General features: G+C 38.6%; 1 protein-coding gene and 2 pseudogenes across 11 annotated transcripts in view; 1 reads left to right on the plus strand and 2 right to left on the minus strand.

Moving 5' to 3' along the window:
* Positions 1 to 23,830, minus strand: part of ZMYM6 (zinc finger MYM-type containing 6) — a 47,027-nt gene extending 23,197 nt beyond the window's left edge. The window contains exons 1-7 of one of the 11 annotated variants that reach the window (XM_032645761.1): positions 23,753 to 23,794; positions 22,447 to 22,613; positions 8,706 to 8,805; positions 8,503 to 8,619; positions 7,650 to 7,899; positions 4,334 to 4,508; positions 4,044 to 4,235 (exon numbers count right to left, since the gene is read on the minus strand). In XM_032645761.1, the coding sequence (XP_032501652.1) occupies positions 4,044 to 4,235; positions 4,334 to 4,508; positions 7,650 to 7,899; positions 8,503 to 8,533 (648 nt within the window). In that variant the 5' untranslated portion in view covers positions 8,534 to 8,619; positions 8,706 to 8,805; positions 22,447 to 22,613; positions 23,753 to 23,794. The other 10 variants (XM_032645688.1, XM_032645679.1, XM_032645697.1 and 7 more) reach the window with 10 other exon arrangements.
* Positions 10,446 to 12,248, minus strand: LOC116760624 (annotated as a pseudogene).
* Positions 20,311 to 20,692, plus strand: LOC116757576 (annotated as a pseudogene).
* Positions 23,831 to 24,192: the final 362 nt, after the last annotated feature.

Consider the following 24,192-nt stretch of genomic DNA (forward strand, 5'->3'; position numbering starts at 1 on the left):
CTAAATTGATAAACGTTGTATGTGTTCTGACTGCTCCACTGACCGGCTATTTCCCATCTCTCTCCCTCTGGTCAGGCCTCCCTATTCCCTGAGACACAACAATATTGAAATTAGGCCAGTTAATAACCCTACAATGGTCTCTAGGTAGTCAAGTGAAAGGAACAGTTACATGTTTCTCACTTCAAATCAAAAGCCAGAAATGATTAAACTTAGTGAGGAAGGCATGTGGAAAGCTAAGAGAGGCCTAAAGCTAGGCCTCTTGTGCCAGTTAGCCAAGTTGTAAATGCAAAGGAGAAGTTCTTGAAGGAAATCAAACGTGCTACTCCAGTGAAGACACAAATGACAAGAAAGCAAAACAGTCTTACTGCTGATATGGATAAAGTTTTAGTGTCTGGACAGAAGATCAAACCAGCCACAATATTCCCTTAAGCCAAAGCCTAATCCAAAGCAAGGCCCTACCTCTCTTCAATTCTATGAAGGCTGAGACAGATGAGGAAGCTGCAGAAGGAAAGTCTGAAGGTGGCAGAGGTTGGTTCATGAGTTTTAAGGAAAGAAGCCACCTCCATAACATCAAAGTACAATGTGAAGCAGCAAGTGCTGATGCGGAAGCTACAAGTTATTCAGAAGACCTAGCTAAGATAATTAATGAAGGTGGCTACATTAAACAACAGATTTTCAATGCAGATGAAATAGCCTTCCATTGGAAGAAGATTCCATCTAGGACTTTCATGCTAGAGGGAAGTCAATGCCTGGCTTCAAAGCTTCAAGGACAGGCCAACTCTCTTGTTAGGGGCTACTGCACCTGGTGACTTTAAGTTGAAGCCAATGCTCATTTATTATTCTAAAAATCCTAGGGCCCTTAAGAATTACGCTAAATCTACTCTGCCTGTGTTCTATAAATGGAAGAACAATGCCTAGATAACAGCACATCTGCTGACAACACAGTTTACTGAATGTTTTAAGCCCACTGTTGAGACCTACTCCTCAGAAGAAAAGATTCCTTTCAAAATATTATTGCTCATTGACAATGCATCTGGTCACCCAAGAGCTCTGATGGAGATGTACAATGATATTAGTGTTGTTTTCACACCTGCTAACAAATCACCCATTCTGCAGCCCACAGATCAGAGTAATTTTGACTTTCAAGTCTTATTATTTAAGAAATACATTTCGTAACGCTATTGCTGCCACAGATAGTGATTCTTCTGATAGAGCTGGACAAAGTAAATTAAAAGCCTTCTGGAAAAGATTCACCATTCTAGACGACATTAAAAGCATAAGTGATTCATGGGAAGAGGTCAAAATATCTACATTAACAGGAGTTTAGAAGAAGTTGACTCCAACTTTCATGGATGACTTTGAGGGGTTTAAGACGTCAGTGAATAAAGTAACTGCAGGTTGGTGGAAATAGCAAGAGGACAGGAATTAGAGGTGAAGCCCGAACGATGTGACTCAATTTCCACAATCTCAGGACAAAACTTTAATGAACAAGGAGTTGCTTCTTACAGCTGAGCAAAAACAAGTGGTGTCTTGAGATGGAATCTACTCCTGGTGAAGATGACTGTTGAAATGACAACAAAGGATTTAGAATATTACATAAATTTAGTTGATAAAGCAGCAACAGGGTTTGACAGGATTGATTCCCATTCTGAAAGAAGTTCTACTGAGGTTCAAATGCTATCAAACAGCTCTGCATACCACAGAGAAATCGTTTATGAAAGGAAGAGTCAATCCATGCAGCAAACTTGTCTTATTTTAAGAAACTGCCCCAGCCACCCCAGCCTTCAGTAATCACCACCCTGAGCAGTTGGCAGTCATCAACATCGAGGCAAAACCCTCCACCAGCAAAAAGATTACAACTCGCTGAAGGCTCAGAGGAATGTTAGCATTTTTAAGCAATAAAGCATTTTTAAATTAAGGTATGCACATTGTTTTTTTAAGACAATGTTATCGCACACTTCACAGACTACAGTATAGTGTAAACATAACTGTTATATGCACTGGGAAACCAAAAATTTGTGTGTCACTTTATTGCATTATTTGCTTTATTGTGGTGGTCTGTAACTGAACATGCAGTATCTCTGAGGTATGTCTATAAACGCCCTCTCTTTCTAAAGGTGAAGAAAAGACATAATCTATCTAAGTTAGTTATCTAGTAAGCTGCTTTCCTAGCTACAGAAACTGGATGAACTCAATCACATGTCTCTAAAACTCTTAACTGATGAAATGTCTATAAACACTATTTTAGAATTATTTAAGGATTAGCTCTTTACTTTTTGAAAGGACCCACACAGACCTGAAACATACCTCTTTCAACCAAGAATATATATCAATTATATATATATATGTATATATATAAATTATATTCGTGTGTATGTGTATATAAGAATTGATACATATAATCTTGCTTTATCGCAGTGGTCTAGAACCAAACCCACAATATTTCTGAGGTATACCTGTAAAATGTAAACTGAAAAAAATTAGTAACTACTCATCTATATTAGCAACAACAAAACACATTAAAAGTAATAACTAATTAGTCACAACATACTTCTCTCATCACAAATAATCAGAGAGGACCAAGTAATCCATGAACCGAAGGACCACCCTCAGGACAGACTTGGACATCAATCTAGGATAGAGTCTACCACCTTGAAGGTTACTTAACTAGGAAGACTCTTTATCAGGAGATAGAAAAGATGTTTAATGTATATTAGGAGATTCTACAGAACTACCTGTAGTTCAAGCTGAGTTTCATAATAAAATTTGCCTGTAAGGTTATTCATGTTTTAAGAAACAACAACAATAATAATGTTACCATTTATATAAATTACCAATGTTATTACTTACTGAGTGCTTACCATGAGCAGGCCCCACACTAAGCAATTTATATACACTATACCATAAAACCCTTTCAATAACATAGTGAGATACTTTAAAAAAATTATATATTTTTTTAAAAAATTTAAACAAACTTTAAATTAACAAATAAACAATAAAGTAGGACACTAAACTTACTTCATCTGGCTCCTAAGTCCAAGCTCCTAACTGCTACCCTGTCACTGACACAATATAAGGTCTTTTAGTAATGAATTAAATAGGGAAGTAAAAGGTAGGAAAATATAAATTGCAAAGTTACAATACATAATCTTCCTGGTAAAAGACGAACATCATTCATGCAGTTGATAGGGTATAATACCAGTAACAAAATCAAGAATGGAAATGATTTTTGGAATACATATATATATGTATATATATACACACATACATATATATAAAACATGGATTTTATTCTTGTGAAAGTAGTAGCCAGACTGCAAAAAGTGGCTAAGTTTCTAGAAAAGAGATACTTTCCAAAGATGAACATCTATTACCAACTGCTCAAAGGAATTAAAAATAAACCAAACATCCTAACTGAAAAAAACTTTTAATTATCATTTATACCTTTTTAAAAAATAACTTTTTAAAGACCCCATATTATTCAGCAATAATTAAACTGACACAAATTAATATATTTAGTAACAAAACTAATAAAAATTAGCTAAAATTTTAAAAAGAGAGTTGGAAAATAGAAAAAAGAAAACAAAAAAGCTACAGTATTCTAATAAGGCAATGTTGCCAGAATAATTACAATTCTTTCCAAAACACGTTTAAAATATATTTTTTCTAAAAGGAAAAAGATGTTTTATATTTGCTGATTGTATCATCTTTTAACTCTTGGTCATAGTTTATTCACAATAATATGGGGTTTTCTTCACTATCAATATGTCACAGAATATTTCAGACTCATAGCAAATCATGAAATTATATTTGTGAATTCTTGGCCATGAAGGAAACCCTAAAAAATGACCTAGTTCACCTATATCATCTCACTGTCAAATCAACCCTTACAGCATCAGAATCTATACCATTTTTCAGGAGGGGAAATCACACACCAAGATCAACTGATGGTAAGAGCTCACTCTTTTACTCTGCACTTCATCCCTGTGCAGCCATCTCAGAAGGGGTAAGCCCAACTGTACACGACAGACTGATACTCATACCTGTTTATATGCTGTGATACTTGTTGAACTAAAAACCTTCTGGGACTGGCAAGGACCAGAGCTACTATAGCAATAGCTTCCACAGTTCTCACAACAGTTCATGGTAAGGTTGTTGGTAGAATGAAATTTTGAAAAACAGGCATCACTACAAAGACCATGTACCACATTTTGATATTTAACTTCAAATCGAATCTAGGAAATAAAAACACATACAGATACAAAATAAGCAAAGCCGGTTAAAAACATCTAATCTGTGAAGAGAATCCCAATAAAGGTGAAATTCAACTTACATCAGCATTCTTCTGACACATACTGCACCTAGTTGAAATGCTATTGGTATATATGGTAACAACAGGTTTTTTCTTTAGCTCATAAGAAGAAAGGCATGATTGGCTGCAGAAATCTTTGCTAGGAGAGGAATTTTCAAATCGGGTTGTGATCACATCCTTTGGATTTAAAATGTCTCTAAAAATAAATAACAAAGGCAAAATGAAACGTGTTCTTCGTAATTGTAATTTCTTCCTCTTTGTGAGCTAAAATAACTACATTTAGTAAGGGCAGCTATTGTATAGTAGTAAATGGGTAGGCCTGGAAAAGGCATCTGGAAAACTGGGTTTGATGATTAGTTCTATTACTTATCATCTGAGTGACAATGAGTGAGGCAATTACTGTCTCAATTTCCTCATGTATAAAACGGAGTTTATAATACTGAATTCATAGATGTGTTGAAGGAGAGCTACATTTAAAATATATCTAGCCAGATGCTCATGAAAAAAACATTGAAGCTTCCAGCTCCAACCAACTTTCATCCACTGGAGCCAACAGAACAAGTGGCCATCCCACAACTCCAGACCACAAAACACCTGTCCTCTTACTAGCCAGTAGTTGCCAAGAGCAGAAACATGAATGAAATAAGGAATGAAAAAACTTTTTATTTAAATGTAAGATTTGGGAAACAGATGAACTACCAAAGATTAGCATTAAAAATTAGCATGGTATATAAATCTTCACTATAACTGAAGAGACCAAAGAAACAAATGACAGACAAAAGCGCTATTAAGGCTTGGTATCAAAGGACAGATGGAAACAAGAATGAAACAAAAAGAATACAAATAACTGAGTTGTTCTATGAGACTTGTAGAGTTATTCTGTAAGAGCTAATTGTTACAATAAGCACTGCCAGTAAAAACAGAGACTAAGTTATTGCCATTCTTCTGACAAGTATAAAAACTGAAGGAAACAGTCATTAATTAGAAACACTAGTTTCTAATTAATGACCACACAGTAAAGAAAATTAATGGCAATAATATTATGTACTACAATAATGTACTGGGTAATTTCTATGTGCCACACATTGGTCTCTTTACTCAAATTATCCAATTTAATTATCAAAAAAACTCTGTAAGGTAAGTATTATTAGGACACCAAATCAGAAAGGTTAAATAATGACTTGCCAAAGCCATTCAGCTGGTAAGCAGTGAAGCCAGAATACAAATCAAGGCAGTCTGATTCTACAGTCCATGGACTTCATCATTCCACTATTCTGCCTTCCATCCTGTACCTTTATCATACAGAACTCCATGGTAAACTACAAAAGAATAACAACAGCAACAGGGACTTCCCTGGTGGGCCAGTGGTTAAGACTCCGTGCTCCCAATGCAGGGGGCTCAGGTTTGATCCCTGGCCAGGGAACTAAGATCCCGCATGCTAAGATCCTGCATGCCGCACCACACGGCCAAAATAAAAAAAAATTAAAAATATAAAAAAACAGCAATAGAGCACTACCTTAATGTTCTAAAACTCACCTAGCCTTACTAATATGACAGTGAATCTTGGAAACCAAGTGGATATGCCTACATGCAGATGAAGTATTAATTTTGAAAAGTAATTTTTCTACTAAAATCAAAGCAATTAAGAATTTTATTTAATAATGTAAATCTGCCAGTGCTATGTATATATAAGTAAACCAATGAGAATGACTTTTTAATGAAAATCTGTGCACATAAATATAAATGCATTCTAAACTTTATACATCCAAATATATGTTACATCTTAACATTCACCTTAGAGAAACCATACCTCTCCCAACAACATGGCTCAAACATTTTTTCTAATTTCTCTTTTAGTTTATAAGAACTCTAAGCACAACTTTTTAATTTTATATTCAGAGACCATTTTAACAGTATGACTCAGTTTAATCATCTACAGTAGTCAGCTGGTAAGACATCAAGTAACTTTTGGCAATGTGCAAAAATCAAACCCCAGCTTGAAAGATAGATTTATCACCTAACTTAGTCTAAAGGAATGTTTCACAGCCTCTGAAGGCAATGCAAAATCAAGAGACAAAAAAAAAATTTTTGAATAACAACAGCATTGTGGTAAAAAGCCAATGACAAGAGTCTCTACTTTTAAGAGAACATGTATTTGGATGTATAGGCGGTGTTATGTTCTTTAAAATTTAATTAATTTCCTTTTGATATTTGATATGCTGAGATTGAATATCTAAAAACAAAAAACTAAATTTACTCTTCCAGATCAGTTTCATGAGAATGACATAAAAGAGTTAAAGTAAGGTATTAGAGGGGCATTTTGGAACAAAACTAAATTTGAATATTTAAGTAAAATGTTTTAAAATGCCTCTTTCCTTTTAGTTGGGGATTTCCATTTTAACAGGATCTACTTTTAGATACCTAAGGCCAACACACCAAGCAGATAAAGAAACTATCATATATCGCCAAAGACAAAATAGAGGCCTATAAATTATATGTTAAATATACATAATACCAAATTTATTATTAAAAATAATAGGATCCCACTTATTAAGCATTTGCTATGTGCTAGGTCCTGTGCCAACACTGTCTCATTAAAACCTGAGGAAGTAGATACTATTTACCAATGAAGAAACTAAGGCTTAGAAAGGTTAAATATCTGGCCCAAGGTCATATAGCTGGTAAGTGATAGAGCTACAATCTAAAACCAAGCTCTTAACTTTCCTTGTGCTACATTAGTGACTACTGACAACACACTGTATTCCTAGAATTGCACTACCACACAAATAGGTAAAACGTGCCAAATTCTTCAAACTTACTGAGGTAGAGAAAGAAGTTTATATAACTTCATTGCTATTTCTTCCTCTCTCTGCATCTATGCATTATTATAAAGTAACAATGACCCCCAACAAAAGCTCACAAGGACTTTTCAGGAATAAATGCATTATTTTTGTGGCCATTTACCTTCTAAAGAATTAAATAACTTTCATATACTATTATACGGGTGATATTATTTCATTCTATACTTCAATAACATTCAAGATAACAATTTTGAATATTGTTGTCTGCAATTACAGTAGACGCACAATATAGGAGTGGTCCTATAGTTTCTCACAAATAACATTTCTTTCTAATTGAAAGAGATAGGAAAACTGGTCTAAACAATACTTTTTTACATCAAGTCACTTATTTAACTTTACAAAACTTCAGAATTTGCAAACTTCTCAATTAGCTAAAAAGTATTTCCAGGGAAATGAGCTAAAGAGATTTAAAATAGCAATAGCAGATTTGAACTAAAAACACTTAAAAGTAAGGGATATAATTAAGAATTTCATACTTTGAGCAGTTTGCACAGGTTTTCTTGGGAGGAGGTGGTAGGCAGACAGGTGAAGAATATCCGATGATGCACCTTGTGGAGCAAAAGAGCTGAGTAGATCCTGTCTTATGAAATGCAGTTTGCCCCTTATAAAGCATTTTTTTGCAACCAGAACAAAAAACCTGAATAGCTACGGCTGGAACTGAAGGAAGAGATATATTTGGGCCAGATGATGCAAGAGAGAGCTGAAAGCCTGGGGTCAACTGTTGTGCTATAAAAACAAAATAAGAAAAAACAACAACAACAAAAACTGTTTTCACATCAACATGAACATATATACATTCTCTTATTTTTTAGGACAAATTCCCTCAGTCTTGAAATCCAATATTGAGGCAATAACCACTCTAAAACAGGCAGCTTCAAACTTTTTAACCATGACACATAGTTAGAACTACATTTCACATTATAACCCAAGAGACACACACATACATCTGTATGTGCATGTGTGTGTGTATATGTATATAAAATTTAATAACTGAAACAGTAGTTTCATGAAATAATATGCTTCCTTACTATATGCACCACACTCTGATATACAGTTGACCCTTAAACAACTCAGAGGTTAGGGGCGCCGACCCCACGCAGTCAAAAATCCGTGTCCTGCTATCTCTGTCTCAAAAACTAAAGAATTGATAAATGACTCATCCAAGGGCAGGAAGCTGAAACAGTCTGGATAGAATCAGGACTCAAACCCTAGTTCTTCTGATTCCACATATTGTGATCTCCAATAGAACATAAAAATGTCCCCACACTTAGTTAATTTACAGATCTGTAGAATAAAAATACAGGTACTATATTTATTGAAAAAAATCACCTGTAAGTGGAACTGCGTAGTTCAAACCCATGTTGTTCAAGGACCAACTGTAATTATATTCCACTTTTTAAAATACTGGTCAAGACCAGCTAGCCAGTTTGAAAAGCACTGCTTTGTCTAAAGGAAGAAAAAGACTTACATGAGGTACTTTCCCTCAATTCTACTGGTCAGAATATGACAAATACTGATTCTAACTAACTTACAGTTCTGTTTCTTACCAAGAGGACTGTCACTGACTGAAAAGACAGCACTAATTTTCAGTTCACTTTCTTGAGTTTTTGGCTTTGAAGCACATACATATTCCTTAAAGAAAAAAAGAAGAGAGAGAGAAATGAATACAGTGTTAGTACTGAGGAAACTAGAAATTCAAACAAAAAAATAACTGTCATATTCATCTCTTCTACATTATAGTCGTAATCGCCTTCAAATACCTCAAAAGTCAAAATTTACAAGTTATTAGACTAGATTTAATCTTTTTCTTTCTTTTTTTTTTGGCTGCGTTGGGTCTTCGTTGCTGCGTGCGGGCTTTTTCTAGTTGCGGCGAGCGTGGGCTACTCTTCGTTGCGGTGGGCAGGCTTCTCATTGAGATGGCTTCTCTTGTTGCAGAGCACGGGCTCTAGGTGCACAGGCTTCAGTAGTTGTAGCACACAGGCTCAGTAGTTGTGGCTCGCGGGCTGTAGAGCACAGGCTCAGCAGTTGTGGCGCACAGGCTTAGCTGCTCCGCAGCATGTGTGATCTTCCCAGACCAGGGCTCAAACCTGTGTGCCCTGCATTAGCAGGCGGATTCTTAACCACTGCACCACCAGGGAAGCCCTAGATTTAATCTCTACAAAAAGGATCTTTAGAACTGAAGAATCTTTTATGATAGTTATATCTACTTCTCAAATGTAATCTTGTTATATGGGAGTAATACACAGCTATTTCAATGCTGAGCACTACCCCTTTTATAGGCGGTGTTTACAACGGAGCAATAAATGAAATTAAATCTGAATGATTTAGAGTTTGGATCAAATTAGTAATTTTAGCCAACAGATTTGCAAGTGGCATATCTCTTAATGTCAGAAGACACGAGTTTCAATGCAATCTGCTCATTATACAAAAAATCAACACAGCCTAAATCAGGTTTATCTTTAATGTATTCTTCAAAATGCTTTAAAATAACACGTAATCATGAAAGAAATAAAAATACATATACCTAACTTAAAAAAAGAGTGCCCTTTATTCTGAGATCAGAACTACCCTACATTTTGGAGCGGCGGGGGGGGGGGGGGGGGGGGGAGGGATTGTTAAAACAGCCTTACGTATTTCAAGTAAAGTTTATTTATTTTTTTAAATGACAGTGTTCTTTTTTTTTTAGTTATAGTATTTTATTTATTTGTGACTGCGTTGGGCCTTCGTTGCTGTGCGCAGGCTTTCTCTAGTTGTGGCGAGTGGAAGCTACTCTTCGTTGCAGTGCGCAGGCTTCTCATTGCGGTGGCTACTCGTTACAGAGCACGGGCTCTAGGCGCGTGGGCTTCAGTAGTTGTGGCTTGCGGGCTCTGTAGTTGTGGTGCATGGGCTCAGTAGTTGTGGCATGCGGGCTTCAGTAATTGTGGTGCATGGGCTTAGCTGCTTCATGGCATGTGGGATCTTCCCGGACCAGGGCTCGAACCTGTGTGGCCTGCACTGGCAGGCGGATTCTTAACCACTGCGCCACCAGGGAAGCCCTCAAAGTTTTTTTGTTTTTTTTTTTTTTTTTGCGGTACGCGGGCCTCTCACTGTTGTGGCCTCTCCCGTTGCGGAGCACAGGCTCCAGATGCACAGGCTCAGCGGCCATGGCTCACGGGCCTAGCCGCTCTGCGGCATGTGGGATCTTCCCAGACCGGGGCACAAACCCGTGTCCCCTGCATCGGCAGGTGGACTCTCAACCACTGCGCCACCAGGGAAGCCCGCCCTCAAAGTTTTTTGAAACAATGGTGATAATAAATGGTAGTTGTATTTTTAATCTCCCTGTACTTAGCAAAATAAATGACAAATGTATCAGTTCCCAAAGTTACTTTGGAATTTCTTTGGAATATTAAATGCCAAAGATTAAGAACCACTCATTAATTTACCACTTCCCATGATGTACATTATGGCACCAAACAAACTGCTGCCTGTAAGGTAAGAATTACTGAACCTTCTTTATGGATGAGGAAAGTGAGGCTTAGAGATGTTCATCAACTTGTCCAAGGTCACAAAGATACTAAGTGCACAGATGGGAATCAAACCCAGGTCTCTCTGTTTCAAAATCCATGCTGTCTCCCTCCTAAATGTACAAATACAATATAACATAATTACTATAATGAATTCAAACCCTGGTCCCCAATGGAAATTAAGTTCCCCTGTTGTAGCTTCTCCCATCTCCTTTCACTCACAGCACTTGTCATAACACATCATATCATATTTATTTGGGTGATAATCTGTTTAATGTCTAACACCCCTCCTCCTCCCCCACACATACACTAGACCAAAAGGACCATGTCCACTAGGGACAGGGACCATATCTGTTTTTCCACCTCTGTACATTCAACACCCAGCACAGTCAACATAACAAAGAAGACTATGGATTCCGGGAGCAGACAGAAACAGGTGTGATCCTGGTTCTTTTTTTTTTTTTTTTTTTTGCAGTGGCGTGGCCGGGCACCAACACAACTTGATACATTTGACTGTATAGGACAATGGTTAGAGAAAACAAAGATTCAGAAAGACCCACTGCTTGGGCCCAACAAAAAACAATATTCGCCCTCTGAATTCATAGTCCTCAGGGCTACAAGGAGGACAGGCTTTTTCCTACATGCCTCTGGTAGAAGGTCCATGACAGTACTCAGTAGAGCCACATCTGAGCCTAGCTGTATGCGGTGGGTGGATAAGACAGGACAGCCTCATTTCAATTACTTGGGTGCGATCCTGAAGACACAGATGTGGATGGCTGAGTTGTTGTAGATCTGGGTCAGCAGCGCTCACGTGTAAGTCTCTGGTTCCAGCTCAACGACAAGCTCCACAGTGGAGGTACTGGCACCACCTGCAGGGACCTGAGGCTGCCAGCCTGAAGCTGTAGGGCAATGTTGATGGTGCAGTTGATGGCCAGTGCATGTAGATCTCAGTGCATGAGTTCTGACCCCATGCCAGTCCGTCCAGCAGTTTCTGGCAGTGGGCCAGCTGGGCCTTAACGTCAGTCTTCATGTTGACAGAAATGTCATTGGGCTTCCGGTGCAGGCAGTGGGGAAGCCGCTTCCACGGGGTGTACTAAACCGGATCCAGCTCAGCCTCGACGGCCCCGCGGGGCTCTCGATTTTCAGCCATGCTGTGTGCCTCCCTCCGGTCCACAGTGTCCTCCACGCGCATGTGGCCCACTCCCCTGCCAGGCCACTCAAGCATTGCGCCAACCAGCCAGAATACAGAATGCTGCCCAAGATCCCAAGGCCCCAAGAAGGAGAGAAAAGGAAAGCGGTATGCCGCAGGAATGTCAGAACACTAGCGATCCCGGTTCTTAAACAAGTTATTTAATCTTTCTCAGTTTCAACTTCCTTATCTATAAAGATAATATTATCTAACCCACTGGACTAGATTTATGGGGGATAAATGATTTAATACAAATAAAGTATGTAGTGTGATGCCTTACAGTTAGCCAGAAGTTAAACATGATTTAAGAACAAAAATGCCACTGATGAACATAGATGCAAAAATCCTCAACAAAATACTAGCAAACAGAATCCAACAGCACATTAAAAGGATCATACACCATGATCAAGTGGGATTTATTCCAGGAATGCAAGGATTCTTCAATATACGCAAATCTATCAATGTGATAAACCATATTAACAAATTGAAGGAGAAAAACCATATGATCATCTCAATAGATGCAGAGAAAGCTTTCGACAAAATTCAACATCCATTTATGATAAAAACCTTCCAGAAAGTAGGCATAGAGGGAACTTTCCTCAACATAATAAAGGCCATATATGACAAGCCCACAGCAAACATCATCCTCAATGGTGAAAAACTGAAAGCATTTCCACTAAGATCAGGAACAAGACAAGGTTGCCCACTCTCACCACTCTTATTCAACATAGTTTTGGAAGTTTTAGCCACAGCAATCAGAGAACAAAAGGAAATAAAAGGAATCCAAATCGGAAAAGAAGAAGTAAAGCTGTCACTGTTTGCAGATGACATGATACATACGTAGAGAATCCTAAAGATGCTACCAGAAAACTACTAGAGCTAATCAATGAATTTGGTAAAGTAGCAGGATACAAAATTAATGCACAGAAATCTCTGGCATTCCTATATACTAATGATGAAAAATCTGAAAGTGAAATCAAGAAAACACTCCCATTTACCACTGCAACAAAAAGAATAAAATATCTAGGAATAAACCTACCTAAGGAGACGAAAGACCTGTATGCAGAAAATTATAAGACACTGATGAAAGAAATTAAAGATGATACAAATAGATGGAGAGATATACCATGTTCTTGGATGGGAAGAATCAACATTGTGAAAAAGACTCTACTACCCAAAGCAATCTACAGATTCAATGCAATCCCTATCAAACTACCACTGGCATTTTTCACAGAACTAGAACAAAAAATTTCGCAATTTGTATGGAAACACAAAAGACCCCGAATAGCCAAAGTAATCTTGAGAACGAAAAAAGGAGCTGGAGGAATCAGGCTCCCTGACTTCAGACTATACTACAAAGCAACAGTAATCAAGACAGTATGGTACTGGCACAAAAACAGAAAGATAGATCAGTGGAACAGGATAGAAAGCCCAGAGATAAACCCACGCACATATGGACACCTTATCTTTGATAAAGGAGGCAGGAATGTACAGTGGAGAAAGGACAGCCTCTTCAATAAATGGTGCTGGGAAAACTGGACAGGTACATGTAAAAGTATGAGATTAGATCACTCCCTAACACCATACACAAAAATAAGCTCAAAATGGATTAAAGACCTAAATGTAAGGCCAGAAACTATCAAACTCTTAGAGGAAAACATAGGAAGAACACTCTATGACATAAATCACAGCAAGATCCTTTCTGACCCACCTCCTAGAGTAATGGAAATAAAAACAAAAATAAACAAATGGGACCTAATGAAACTTCAAAGCTTTTGCACAGCAAAGGAAACCATAAACAAGACCAAAAGACAACCCTCAGAATGGGAGAAAACATTTGCAAATGAAGCAACTGACAAAGGATTAATCTCCAAAATTTACAAGCAGCTCATGCAGCTCAATAACAAAAAAACAAACAACCCCATCCAAAAATGGGCAGAAGACCTAAACAGACATTTCTCCAAAGAAGATATACAGAATGCCAACAAACACATGAAAGAATGCTCAACATCATTAATCATTAGAGAAATGCAAATCAAAACTACAATGAGATATCATCTCACACCAGTCAGAATGGCCATCATCAAAAAATCTAGAAACAATAAATGCTGGAGAGGGTGTGGAGAAAAGGGGACACTCTTGCACTGCTGGTGGGAATGTGAATTGGTTCAGCCACTATGGAGAACAGTATGGAGGTTCCTTAAAAAACTACAAATAGAATTACCATATGACCCAGCAATCCCACTACTGGGCATATACCCTGAGAAAACCAAAATTCAAAAAGAGTCATGTACCAAAATGTTCATTGCAGCTCTATTTACAATAGCCCGGAGATGGAAACAACCTAAGCGCCCATCATCGGATGAATGGATAAAGAAGATGTGGCACATATACACAATGGAATACTACTCAGCCTTAAAAAGAAATGAAATTGAGATATTTGTAATGAGATGGATAGACCTAGAGTCTGTCATACAGAGTGAAGTAAGTCAGAAAGACAAAGACAAATACCGTATGCTAACACATATATATGGAATTTAAGGGGAAAAAATGTCATGAAGAACCTAGGGATAAGACAGGAATAGAGGCGCAGACCTACTGGAGAACGGACTTGAGGATATGGGGAGGGGGAAGGGTGAGTTTTGACAGGGCGAGAGAGAGTCATGGACATATACACACTAACAAACGTAGTAAGGTAGATAGCTAGGGGGAAGCAGCCGCAAGGCACAGGGATATTAGCTCGGGGCTTTGGGACAGCCTGGAGGGGTGGGAGGGGGAGAGGGGGAGGGAGGGAGACGCAAGAGGGAAGACACATGGGAGCACATGTATATGTATAGCTGATTCACTTTGTTATAAATCAGAAACTAACACACCATTGTAAAGCAATTATACCCCAATAAAGATGTTAAAAAAAATAAAAATAAAAAAAAAAAAAAAAAAAAAAGAGTCATGTACCAAAATGTTCATTGCAGCTCTATTTACAATAGCCCGGAGATGGAAACAACCTAAGCGCCCATCATCGGATGAATGGATAAAGATGTGGCACATATACACAATGGAATATTACTCAGCCTTAAAAAGAAATGAAGTTGAGCTATTTGTAATGAGATGGATAGACCTAGAGTCTGTCATACAGAGTGAAGTAAGTCAGAAAGAAAAAGACAAATACCGTATGCTAACACATATATATGGAATTTAAGGGAAAAAAATGTCATGAAGAACCTAGGGGTAAGACAGGAATAAAGACGCAGACCTACTGGAGAACGGACTTGAGGATATGAGGAGGGGGAAGGGTGAGTTTTGACAGGGCGAGAGAGAGGCATGGACATATACACACTAACAAACGTAGTAAGGTAGATAGCTAGGGGGAAGCAGCCGCAAGGCACAGGGATATTAGCTCGGTGCTTTGTGACAGCCTGGAGGGGTGGGATGGGGAGAGTGGGAGGGAGGGAGACGCAAGAGGGAAGACATATGGGAACATATGTATATGAATAGCTAATTCACTTTGTTATAAAGCAGAAACTAACACACCATTGTAAAGCAATTATACCCAAATAAAGATGTTTAAAAAAAAAAAAAAAAGAACAAAAATGCTAGCTCTTACTCTTTTCATAATTATGACACTGAATAAATATTTGTTGAATGAATGAATCTAAGTTAATTCAATTCAAAGTGGACATTCAAGTTCATTCAATTCAAGTGTTCTTAAACATTATACTCAAATAACAATATTTACTTATTGGCACTTGCAAAAAGAGGAGGAAGTTAAAAGTACCTATATACACCTCCTTCAACTTACCAAAAAGAACACTTAGGACCCAATAAAAAATTGTCTTACCATCAATTCAATCTCTAGTATTTTTCTAATATGCCTGTTACATTTCCCTAGTCAGTTTCTTTTACTTCATAAAGTAACTGTTCCACACCTCCATCACTCATAAGTCCCAACCCCACATACTTCCTGCTCAGTAATGTTTCTATTTCACCAAGAAAATAGAAGCAGCTAAGTAAGAATTCCTGCAACATTCTAATTCCCCCCCCTCCACCATGCCTACAAATTGATCAGCAAACTGTCCTTGAACCTTACAGGAAAAGGCAACCTTCTCAGTCATGACTAAAACAGCGCTTATGTTCAGGATCTCTTTCCCTCTCCCTTCTTACAGCACTTCATACTGTCTTTGTGTATCCTCAGCCTCTCTCTACCTTGTCAACTAAAAGCAGCATGAACTGTAAAGAGGCAAAAAGGTAGTTTATTTAGGTTCTTAGAATTGTAATTCAGGGATCACAGATTCTGGAAGAACCCAGAATAGTGTCCCAATGGAGGAAAATGGGTAGAGGTTTTTATGGGGAAAAGGAAGAAGCTCACACAAGCTTACACAAGCTGTTTACCAAGCATTTGGATTGGACGATAAAACTGTTCTGTTCATACGATTGGGTTATCAAGCACGTCTCATCCATTACTAGGGAAAGGTATGGTTTCCTTAGTCCAGAAAGAGTCCAGTTCTCAGCATTGTTCTTTCCTTTTGGCAACTCAGCAACTATTCAGCAGTTTTATGTTAGAGAGTTCAGCAAAAGTTCAGCATGGGCAGCAAATGTGGAGATCCTCAAGACAGTCTCAGTCATTCTTGCCTTTGTTCCTTTCACAACCTCCATATAGGTTTCTTCCCTTCGGCTTACAAGGAACCTATTCCCTAAGGAACTACTGCCCTCTCTTCTCTCTCCCTTTACAACCGAACTTAGAGAAAAAGTATTCCATTCTTTCTCTACTTCCTCACTTTGACTCCCTCCTGAACACAATGCAATCAGGCTACTGCTTCAACTGAAGGTGTTTTAAGATAACCAATCATCTCACTATTGCATAACTCAACAAACAATTTTAGGTTTTATCTTACTTGGCTTCTCAGAAACATCTGACACTGCCAATGATTCCACTGGTTGTCTTCGGATTATGTTATTACTTCAATTCATCATTACTATTTCTTAGTATCCTTCATTGATCTTATATTCACCCCTGAAGTCAATGGTTCCAAATTCAGTGGCATCAGAAGCCCCTAAAAGTCTTATTAAGACATAGAGTGTTGGGTTTCAGCCTCAGAATTTCTGATTCAGCAGGTCTGGAGCAGGGCCCAAGAATATACGTTTCTAACAAGTTCCCAGGTAATGATGAGTCTGCTGCTTGAGGGACTACTTTGAAGCCATTTTGAAGCACTAAATTAATCTAGTTCCCAGCTTTCTATCCTGAGCGCTACTCTCTTTTCTCTACTTTTGTTCCCTGAACAATCTCATCCACCTTCATGACTTCAACTATCACCTATATAGGGTCATCAGATATAGCAAATAAAAATATAAAATGACCAGTTAAATTTGAATTTCAAATAAACAACAAATAATTCTTTAGTATAAGTAAGCCCCAAACATTGCATGCAACATACTTATATGAAAAAATATTCATTGTTCATTTGGTAATCAAATTTAACTGAGCATTCTACATTTTTATCTGGCAACACTATACCTACAGGTAGATAACTCTCTAATCTCTAAATACCACATCCATATGGGCAAATGCCTCCCAGTGCAAACTACCACTTGAATGTCCCACGAGCCCCTTAACACAACAGATTCCAATACTTATTACTTCCCCCCAAATCCTGTTCCTAGCCCCTCAGTAAATGGTATTGTCACAAACTCAACTTACTGAAGCCAGAAACCTCTTGAGTATTCCTGGATCCTCCTTGACCCTCATACTTCATTTGCTGTCTCTAAGTTGGATCAATTCTACCTGAACATCTAAAATCTATTCTCTTCTCCCACTTTACTGTTGAAATACTCAACCACTAAACACAGCGCATTCTCTCACCCCTCCATGACTTGGCACATGCTCTTCTCTGTCTAAAGATCTCCATCAACTGCTATAACTCAAGCGCTACCCACCCTGTGAAGCCTTCCTCTCCTCCCTAGACAGACATAAGGGATCCTTTCCCTGTGCTCCCAATGCACCTTACACAATATTTAAAATTACAGTAATTACATAATACTGTGATTTTATATCTGTATAGAAGTGGCACAAGGCAACAGAAAGAATATATGCTTGAAGCCAGTCAAAACTAAGTTCCTATTCTAGCTCTGATGCTTCCTTTGAGTTTGTAAGTTACTTAACCTGTCCTTCCCTCAGTTCCCTCCTTTGTAAAATGGGGTAAGGATACTCCCCTCCTATGTTTGTAGAGTTTAAATGAGAATAGGTAAGACATACGTAGCATACCTTCTGGCAGGGAGAAGTCACCCAGCAAATAATTACCTCTCCCATTTCCATACCTTTATTCCCCCTTACACTATCAATTCTCTTGAGAGCAGAGGCCCTATCTTTTCATCTTTGTAGCTCCTCTGAAAACAAAATAACTAACAAAGCTTAGCATCCTAGTTAAGGGTTTGGGCTCTTGAACCAGACTACCTGGGTTCAAATGCTAACTCACCCATTTACTAGTTGTGTTACATTTAGTTTAGCAAGTTACCATCTGTGTCTCTGTGTCCTTGTATGTAAGGTGGGGATAATAACATACTTAACTCGTAGGGTTGTAAGCGTCACATGTAAACTGCTTACAATGGTGTTCAACAAGTGCTTTAGGTTATATAAACAGGAATAAAAGTCACTGAACGAAAAAAAAAAAAAAAAAAGTCACTGAACGACTGAATGAGAGCTCAACTATAGCTTTAATATCCAGAACAGACCCTTAGTATATCATAAAATACTCAACTTTTCAATTTTTTGTCTCCTATTTTCCAATATTCAAATATGACATGAAAAATTGCACATACTATTTGTTCAATTGGCTTTTCCACCATAGGTCACACTCTCAATCATGAAAAATTATAGCCTATTCACCTTGAAGCATTAATATAAACCAAAAGGAACTAAGTAGGTCCCTATCCACTTAAATTTACAATGTAAGCTGTTAACCGGATTTTCATTATCACAATTTTTATACAGAAAGAATACTCAAGTAACTCACAGTACAATATTTCTTAAATTTTTATACTACAGGCAAGGTATGATGAAAGAAATATTGGATCTGGAATTTTAAAAAACTGGTTTTGTATCCCAGCTTTGCCATGAGACCTTGGTGAAGTCACTTATTCCTTCAGGCTCAGTTTCCTCATCTGTGAAACACAGCCTCTTTTATTTTAATTATTGAGCATGTGCCAGTCATTGTGCAAGGAATTGAGATCAAATAAGACCAGACCCAGGAAACCAAATTCATTGACCTCCAGATGCCATAATAAATGTAAAAGCACTACATGATTTAAAAAAAAGACAAAAAAAAAAAAAAGACAGAGAAAGAATGGCTAATTCTACCTGAGTGACAGTTAAACTATATCTTAAAAGAGGAGGAACTTTTTGCCAAGCTGAAGTATCCAGTTTAGGATACACAGGCAGAAGAAATGGCATGTGCAAAGGCAAGGAAATAAAAATCAACAGAATATAACTTCTTGTGAAATGCAAATTGTTTGCAGGAGCATAGATTAGAAAAGGTGGGAAGCACTATTGGGCATATACCCTGAGTAGACCATAATTCAAAAAGAGTCATGTACCACAATGTTCATTGCAGCTCTATTTACAATAGCCAGGACATGGAAGCAACCTAAGTGTCCATCAACAGATGAATGGATAAAGAAGATGTGGCACATATATACAATGGAATATTACTCAGCCATAAAAAGAAACGAAATTGAATTATTTGTAGTGAGGTGGATGGACCTAGAGTCCGTCATACAGAGTGAAGTCAGAAAGAGAAAAACAAATACCATATGCTAACACATATATATGGAATCTAAAAAAAAAAAAAAAAAAAAGGTTCTGAAGAACTTAGGGGTAGGACAGGAATAAAGACATAGAGAATGGACTTGAGGACATGGGGAGGGGGAAGGGTAAGCTGGGACGAAGTGAGAGAGTGGCATTGACATATACACATTACCAAATGTAAAACAGATAGCTAACGGGAAGCAGCCACATAGCACAGGGAGATCAGCTTGGTGCTTTGTGTCCACCTAGAGGGGTGGGTTAGGAAGGATGGGAGGGAGATGCAAGAGGGAGGAGCTATGGGGATATATGTTTATGTATAGCTGATTCACTTTGCTATACAGCAGAAACTAACACACCACTGAAAAGCAATTATACTCCAATAAAGATGTTAAAAAAAAAAGAAAGAAAAGGTGGGAAGGATGAGTGACGACACTGAAGAGGAAAACAAAGGCCTAAACATGGATAGTTCGAAAAAGTTTATGTTTTATCCCGCATGAGGAGACAGGGTCTTTAAAGAGAGCAGTGTCATCAGATCTATAAAGAGCACCATAGTGCTCTTTCCCTGTTGCTGGGGAATTGCATGGGAGGTAGAGGCCCCAGTGCATTCAAGATTCGGCTCCACCCATAACCCATTGCTGTGGCCATAACCCACCGCCTTGGTGGAGGAAAGCATTTCCACTGGAGGTGTAATGGACATTAATACTGCTTTACAAGAGGTGCTGAAGACCACCCTCATCCAGGACAGCCTAGCATGTGGGATTCCGAAGCTGCCAAAGCCTTAGACAAGTGCCAATCCCATCTCTGTGTGCTTGCATCCAATTCTGATGAGCTTATGTCAAGTTGGTAAAGGCCCTTGTGCTGAATGACAAAACAACCTAATTAAGGTTGATGGTAACAAGAAACTAGGGGAATGGGTAGGCCTCTGTAAAACTGACAGACAGGAAAAACCCTGTAAAGCGGATGGTTGCAGTTGTGTGGTGGTTAAGCAAAGAGTCTCAGACCAAGGATGTCATTAAGGAGTACTTCTAATAGAAGAAATGATCAAATTAAAAACTTGGCTCTTGTTCCTCAAAAAAAAAAAAAAAAAAGAGTATCACTATACAGAGTTTTGGTGAGATATGTGACTGAAGACATGACGATGAATAGGAAACTGTTATAAAAGTCCAGATGAGAAATAATAAAACAGGGAGGAAAGGGCAAGGTAAAAAAAATTCTTAAAAGGTAGAACCCACAAAACTTGACAAACAAATGGTTACTTCTGGCAAAAGAAGAGAAAGAATTTACCATCTGGAGGGAAAATAAGTGTCATGGATACCACCATCCCCCACCCCACATCCTGTAGACACTACCTCAGAACCCTTCGCAGCACAGCATTTTAGGAAGGCGTGGAGTGGATGAACAAGACAACATCTACTTGACATCCCTGTCCTGGAATGACACTGCCTTTGAGATAATAAGAGAAATAGAGTATTATCACTATTACTTATTTTATTATTTATATTTTCAATATTATTGATTTGCTTATGCAATGAAGCCAATAACTAGAGTATAAAGCAAAAGAACTGTCCATGAAGGAAAAAAAAAATCATTTTTTGCCAAAACAACTAACTGGTCTCTCCACACTAATCTCCACAGATTTCCAATCTGGGTCCCTAAAAGGTAGCCATATGATCTTTCCAAACATGTTTATCTTATTCTCCCAAGTAAAACCCTACAATGGCTTCCCAAAGCTCTCAGGAGACCAAAATTCGTAACAAGGTCCACAAGGTTCTGCATAATCTGGCCCCAAACTACCTACACTGCCTCATCCTAGAAGTAGGATAGCATAGGCTCTGAAGTCTGATACCTGGGTTTGAATCCAATCTTTGCTATTTATGAGCTGTGATCTGTGGTAAACTGCTTGACCTCTTTGAACTTGGTTTCCTCATCTCTAAAATGGGGCTAATAATATGGTTGTGAGAATGGTGCCTGGCACAGTCTAAGTACATATAAGTGTTAACAGTAATAAGTTAGTATTTATAAGATCATGTTATTATGATATAATATACTCTACATGTTGACATATTAATATCACTATTAGTATTGTTATTATGATCATCATTATCATCGTCATCACCATTTTTGCACCTCTTCTGTTCCAGGCCCACTGGTCTTGCAGTCCTTCAAAAGAACCAAGCATCTTCCCAAATCAGAGCTTTCCTGTATGCAGATCACTCTACCTGGAACACTCTCCTCCATGCCTTCACCTAGTCAATTCATTCTTCATAATTTGGCTGACAAATCCTTCTCTAGCCCCCTACCCCCAATCAAAACTAGGTCAGATTCCCCATTTCAGGCTTTTCTTCCACAGCACTTGTCTTAGTTTGTAATTATATATATCATGTGATTACTTGTGTAATGTCTATCTCCTCTACTAACGTGCAAGCTCTATGAAGGAAGGGACTAAACTGATTTTGCTCACTCCTGGATCCCCAGAGCCTGGCACAGAGTAGACCACAAATACTTACAGAATAAATAGAAACTACTATCAGATACAAGAGAACTTTTTAAAAAGGTACCAATGGAAAAAGGGTAATACACGTTACTTTCTTCTCACAAAAAGAAATATAATAGAGTTACCAAGATCTTTTTTCATTCAAAGAGCAGAATAGGTGATTTACTCATCTAATGGGGAAAAAATCAGTTTGGGTTACCTTACAAGTCAGAAACTAACTAAAAATTTGAATTCACCAGGTAGAAAAGAAGAAATTTTTTAAATTTTAAAATAAATATGAAATGCTTACTTGAGCATTGTCAGGTTCTTCTTTAATTTTGTCCAGAAGCCCCCGCTGCGGTGCCATTGCTTTGCCACATTCACCATCCAAAGGTTCTTTCATTCTAATTTTTTAGGTAAAGGAATTCCCCGGTCTAAAACTAATAGATTTCTTCTTGGTGATAGATAGTTGGATTCCTAAAACACAACATAAAGGATTGGTACTCAGGCTTTTTTTTTTTTTTTTCCATGTTTATCTATATCAAAAGCTTTGTTTTGAGCACAAGGTTTTAGGGCTAAGCATTTGAAAAAAAAACAACTCTTCTGGGGCCATGACTCTTCTCCTTTCTTCCTGCCTTCTGCTTCTTTGGTAGCTGCCTTCACATAAAGTCTTACAGCAATAGCTCCCACTTCCCTGATAGCTTTAAAGACAAATACTCTGGTCTTTTATATGTTGAAAGTTACTGAGGTAATTAGACTGGCAGACCAACACGTGAGAGAACGTTACCAAGCTCTTAGAAGAAAGGACTCAGAAATACTGTTTCTAAGTCCATGAGAATTAGTACTTGGAGGCCCACCTCAGCTTATATTTCTCAAAATGGGGCACACCAAACTCCCCACCCCCTCTAACTCAGCCTTCACTAGAGGCCTCCATAAGGGCCCCAACTCTCGGCTTAAAGATAGATGAGAGCGCAAGTCGCCACCACAAATGAACACCACAAATGAACAGGTATGCCCTTACTTAAAGTGGACCACCTGCAGGGTCTCAGGAATGAGCCCCTCTGAGATCCGCTTCCCAAACTCCTTCTTGTAAACAAGATTAGTCATTCAGCGGACTTCCCTTCCCCTAAACAGGACGTAGTACACCTGAAGCAAAAAGGAAACTCTCCAAAGTTGTCTTTACCCAAACAGGCAAGCCAGACATGGAAATGGGCAACTGGCTTAATAACCAGTGCGAGAGATGAGAATTTAGGACTACCTGCCACAGTTACAACAATCTATGGGCTCTCTTGTCGTAATCGCTCCCAAAATCTCGTCCCCACCAATAATTCCCACGCCTGTCACAGGGTACAAACGCAGCAACGTTGTATCTTTTGGAGAAAACGCGACCCGCAAATGCCTGTCAGCGTGTTCCTGCAGCGAAACCGCAACGCCCGACTGCGCCGCTTCCGCCCAGCGCCCGCCTCGTCACGTGGCGCGGCCGCCGCCCCGCCCCACGCGGCCCCTCCCGCTGCTACCGGCCGCGCTCACCTTCCCTGCTCCCGGGGAGCACCGACCGGGGAAGGGGGAGTAGAACCCAAGGCCCCCACCCTGGGACGAAGATTATTTTCTCTTACGGGAATTTTTCCGCCTAATCCATCGCAACGCAACACCCGGACAACTGCGCGTGCGCAACCCTAGTCTCCGCCCCCTTTCCCATTATGCTCCAGACCTGAGCTGAGTGGATTTCCCAGCATTCCTCTTTCCTCAGTTATGGTTGACTTCTTAAAGAGACCAAAACCCAATGGTGAGAAGATAGAGAAAGAGGTTGGGAGGAAACAAGGGGCGTAAGATGACGCTGTTAAGTGCCCTGCACCATTCTTTATTGCCCATGTCTGGAAAGGTGACCTGCCAAGAGAACATGAATAAATAATAGCTGATATTTATTAAGCCGAGTGTTTGGTAAACACTTGATATGAATCTTTCCACTTAATGCTCACAACAACTCCAAGAGGTACAATTTTTGTCTGGGAGCTGTAAATGAAGACATCAACTTGTTCAAAGTCAAAATTTGATG

Source organism: Phocoena sinus, chromosome 1, assembly GCF_008692025.1.
Source record: "Phocoena sinus isolate mPhoSin1 chromosome 1, mPhoSin1.pri, whole genome shotgun sequence".
Taxonomy (NCBI): domain Eukaryota; kingdom Metazoa; phylum Chordata; class Mammalia; order Artiodactyla; family Phocoenidae; genus Phocoena; species Phocoena sinus.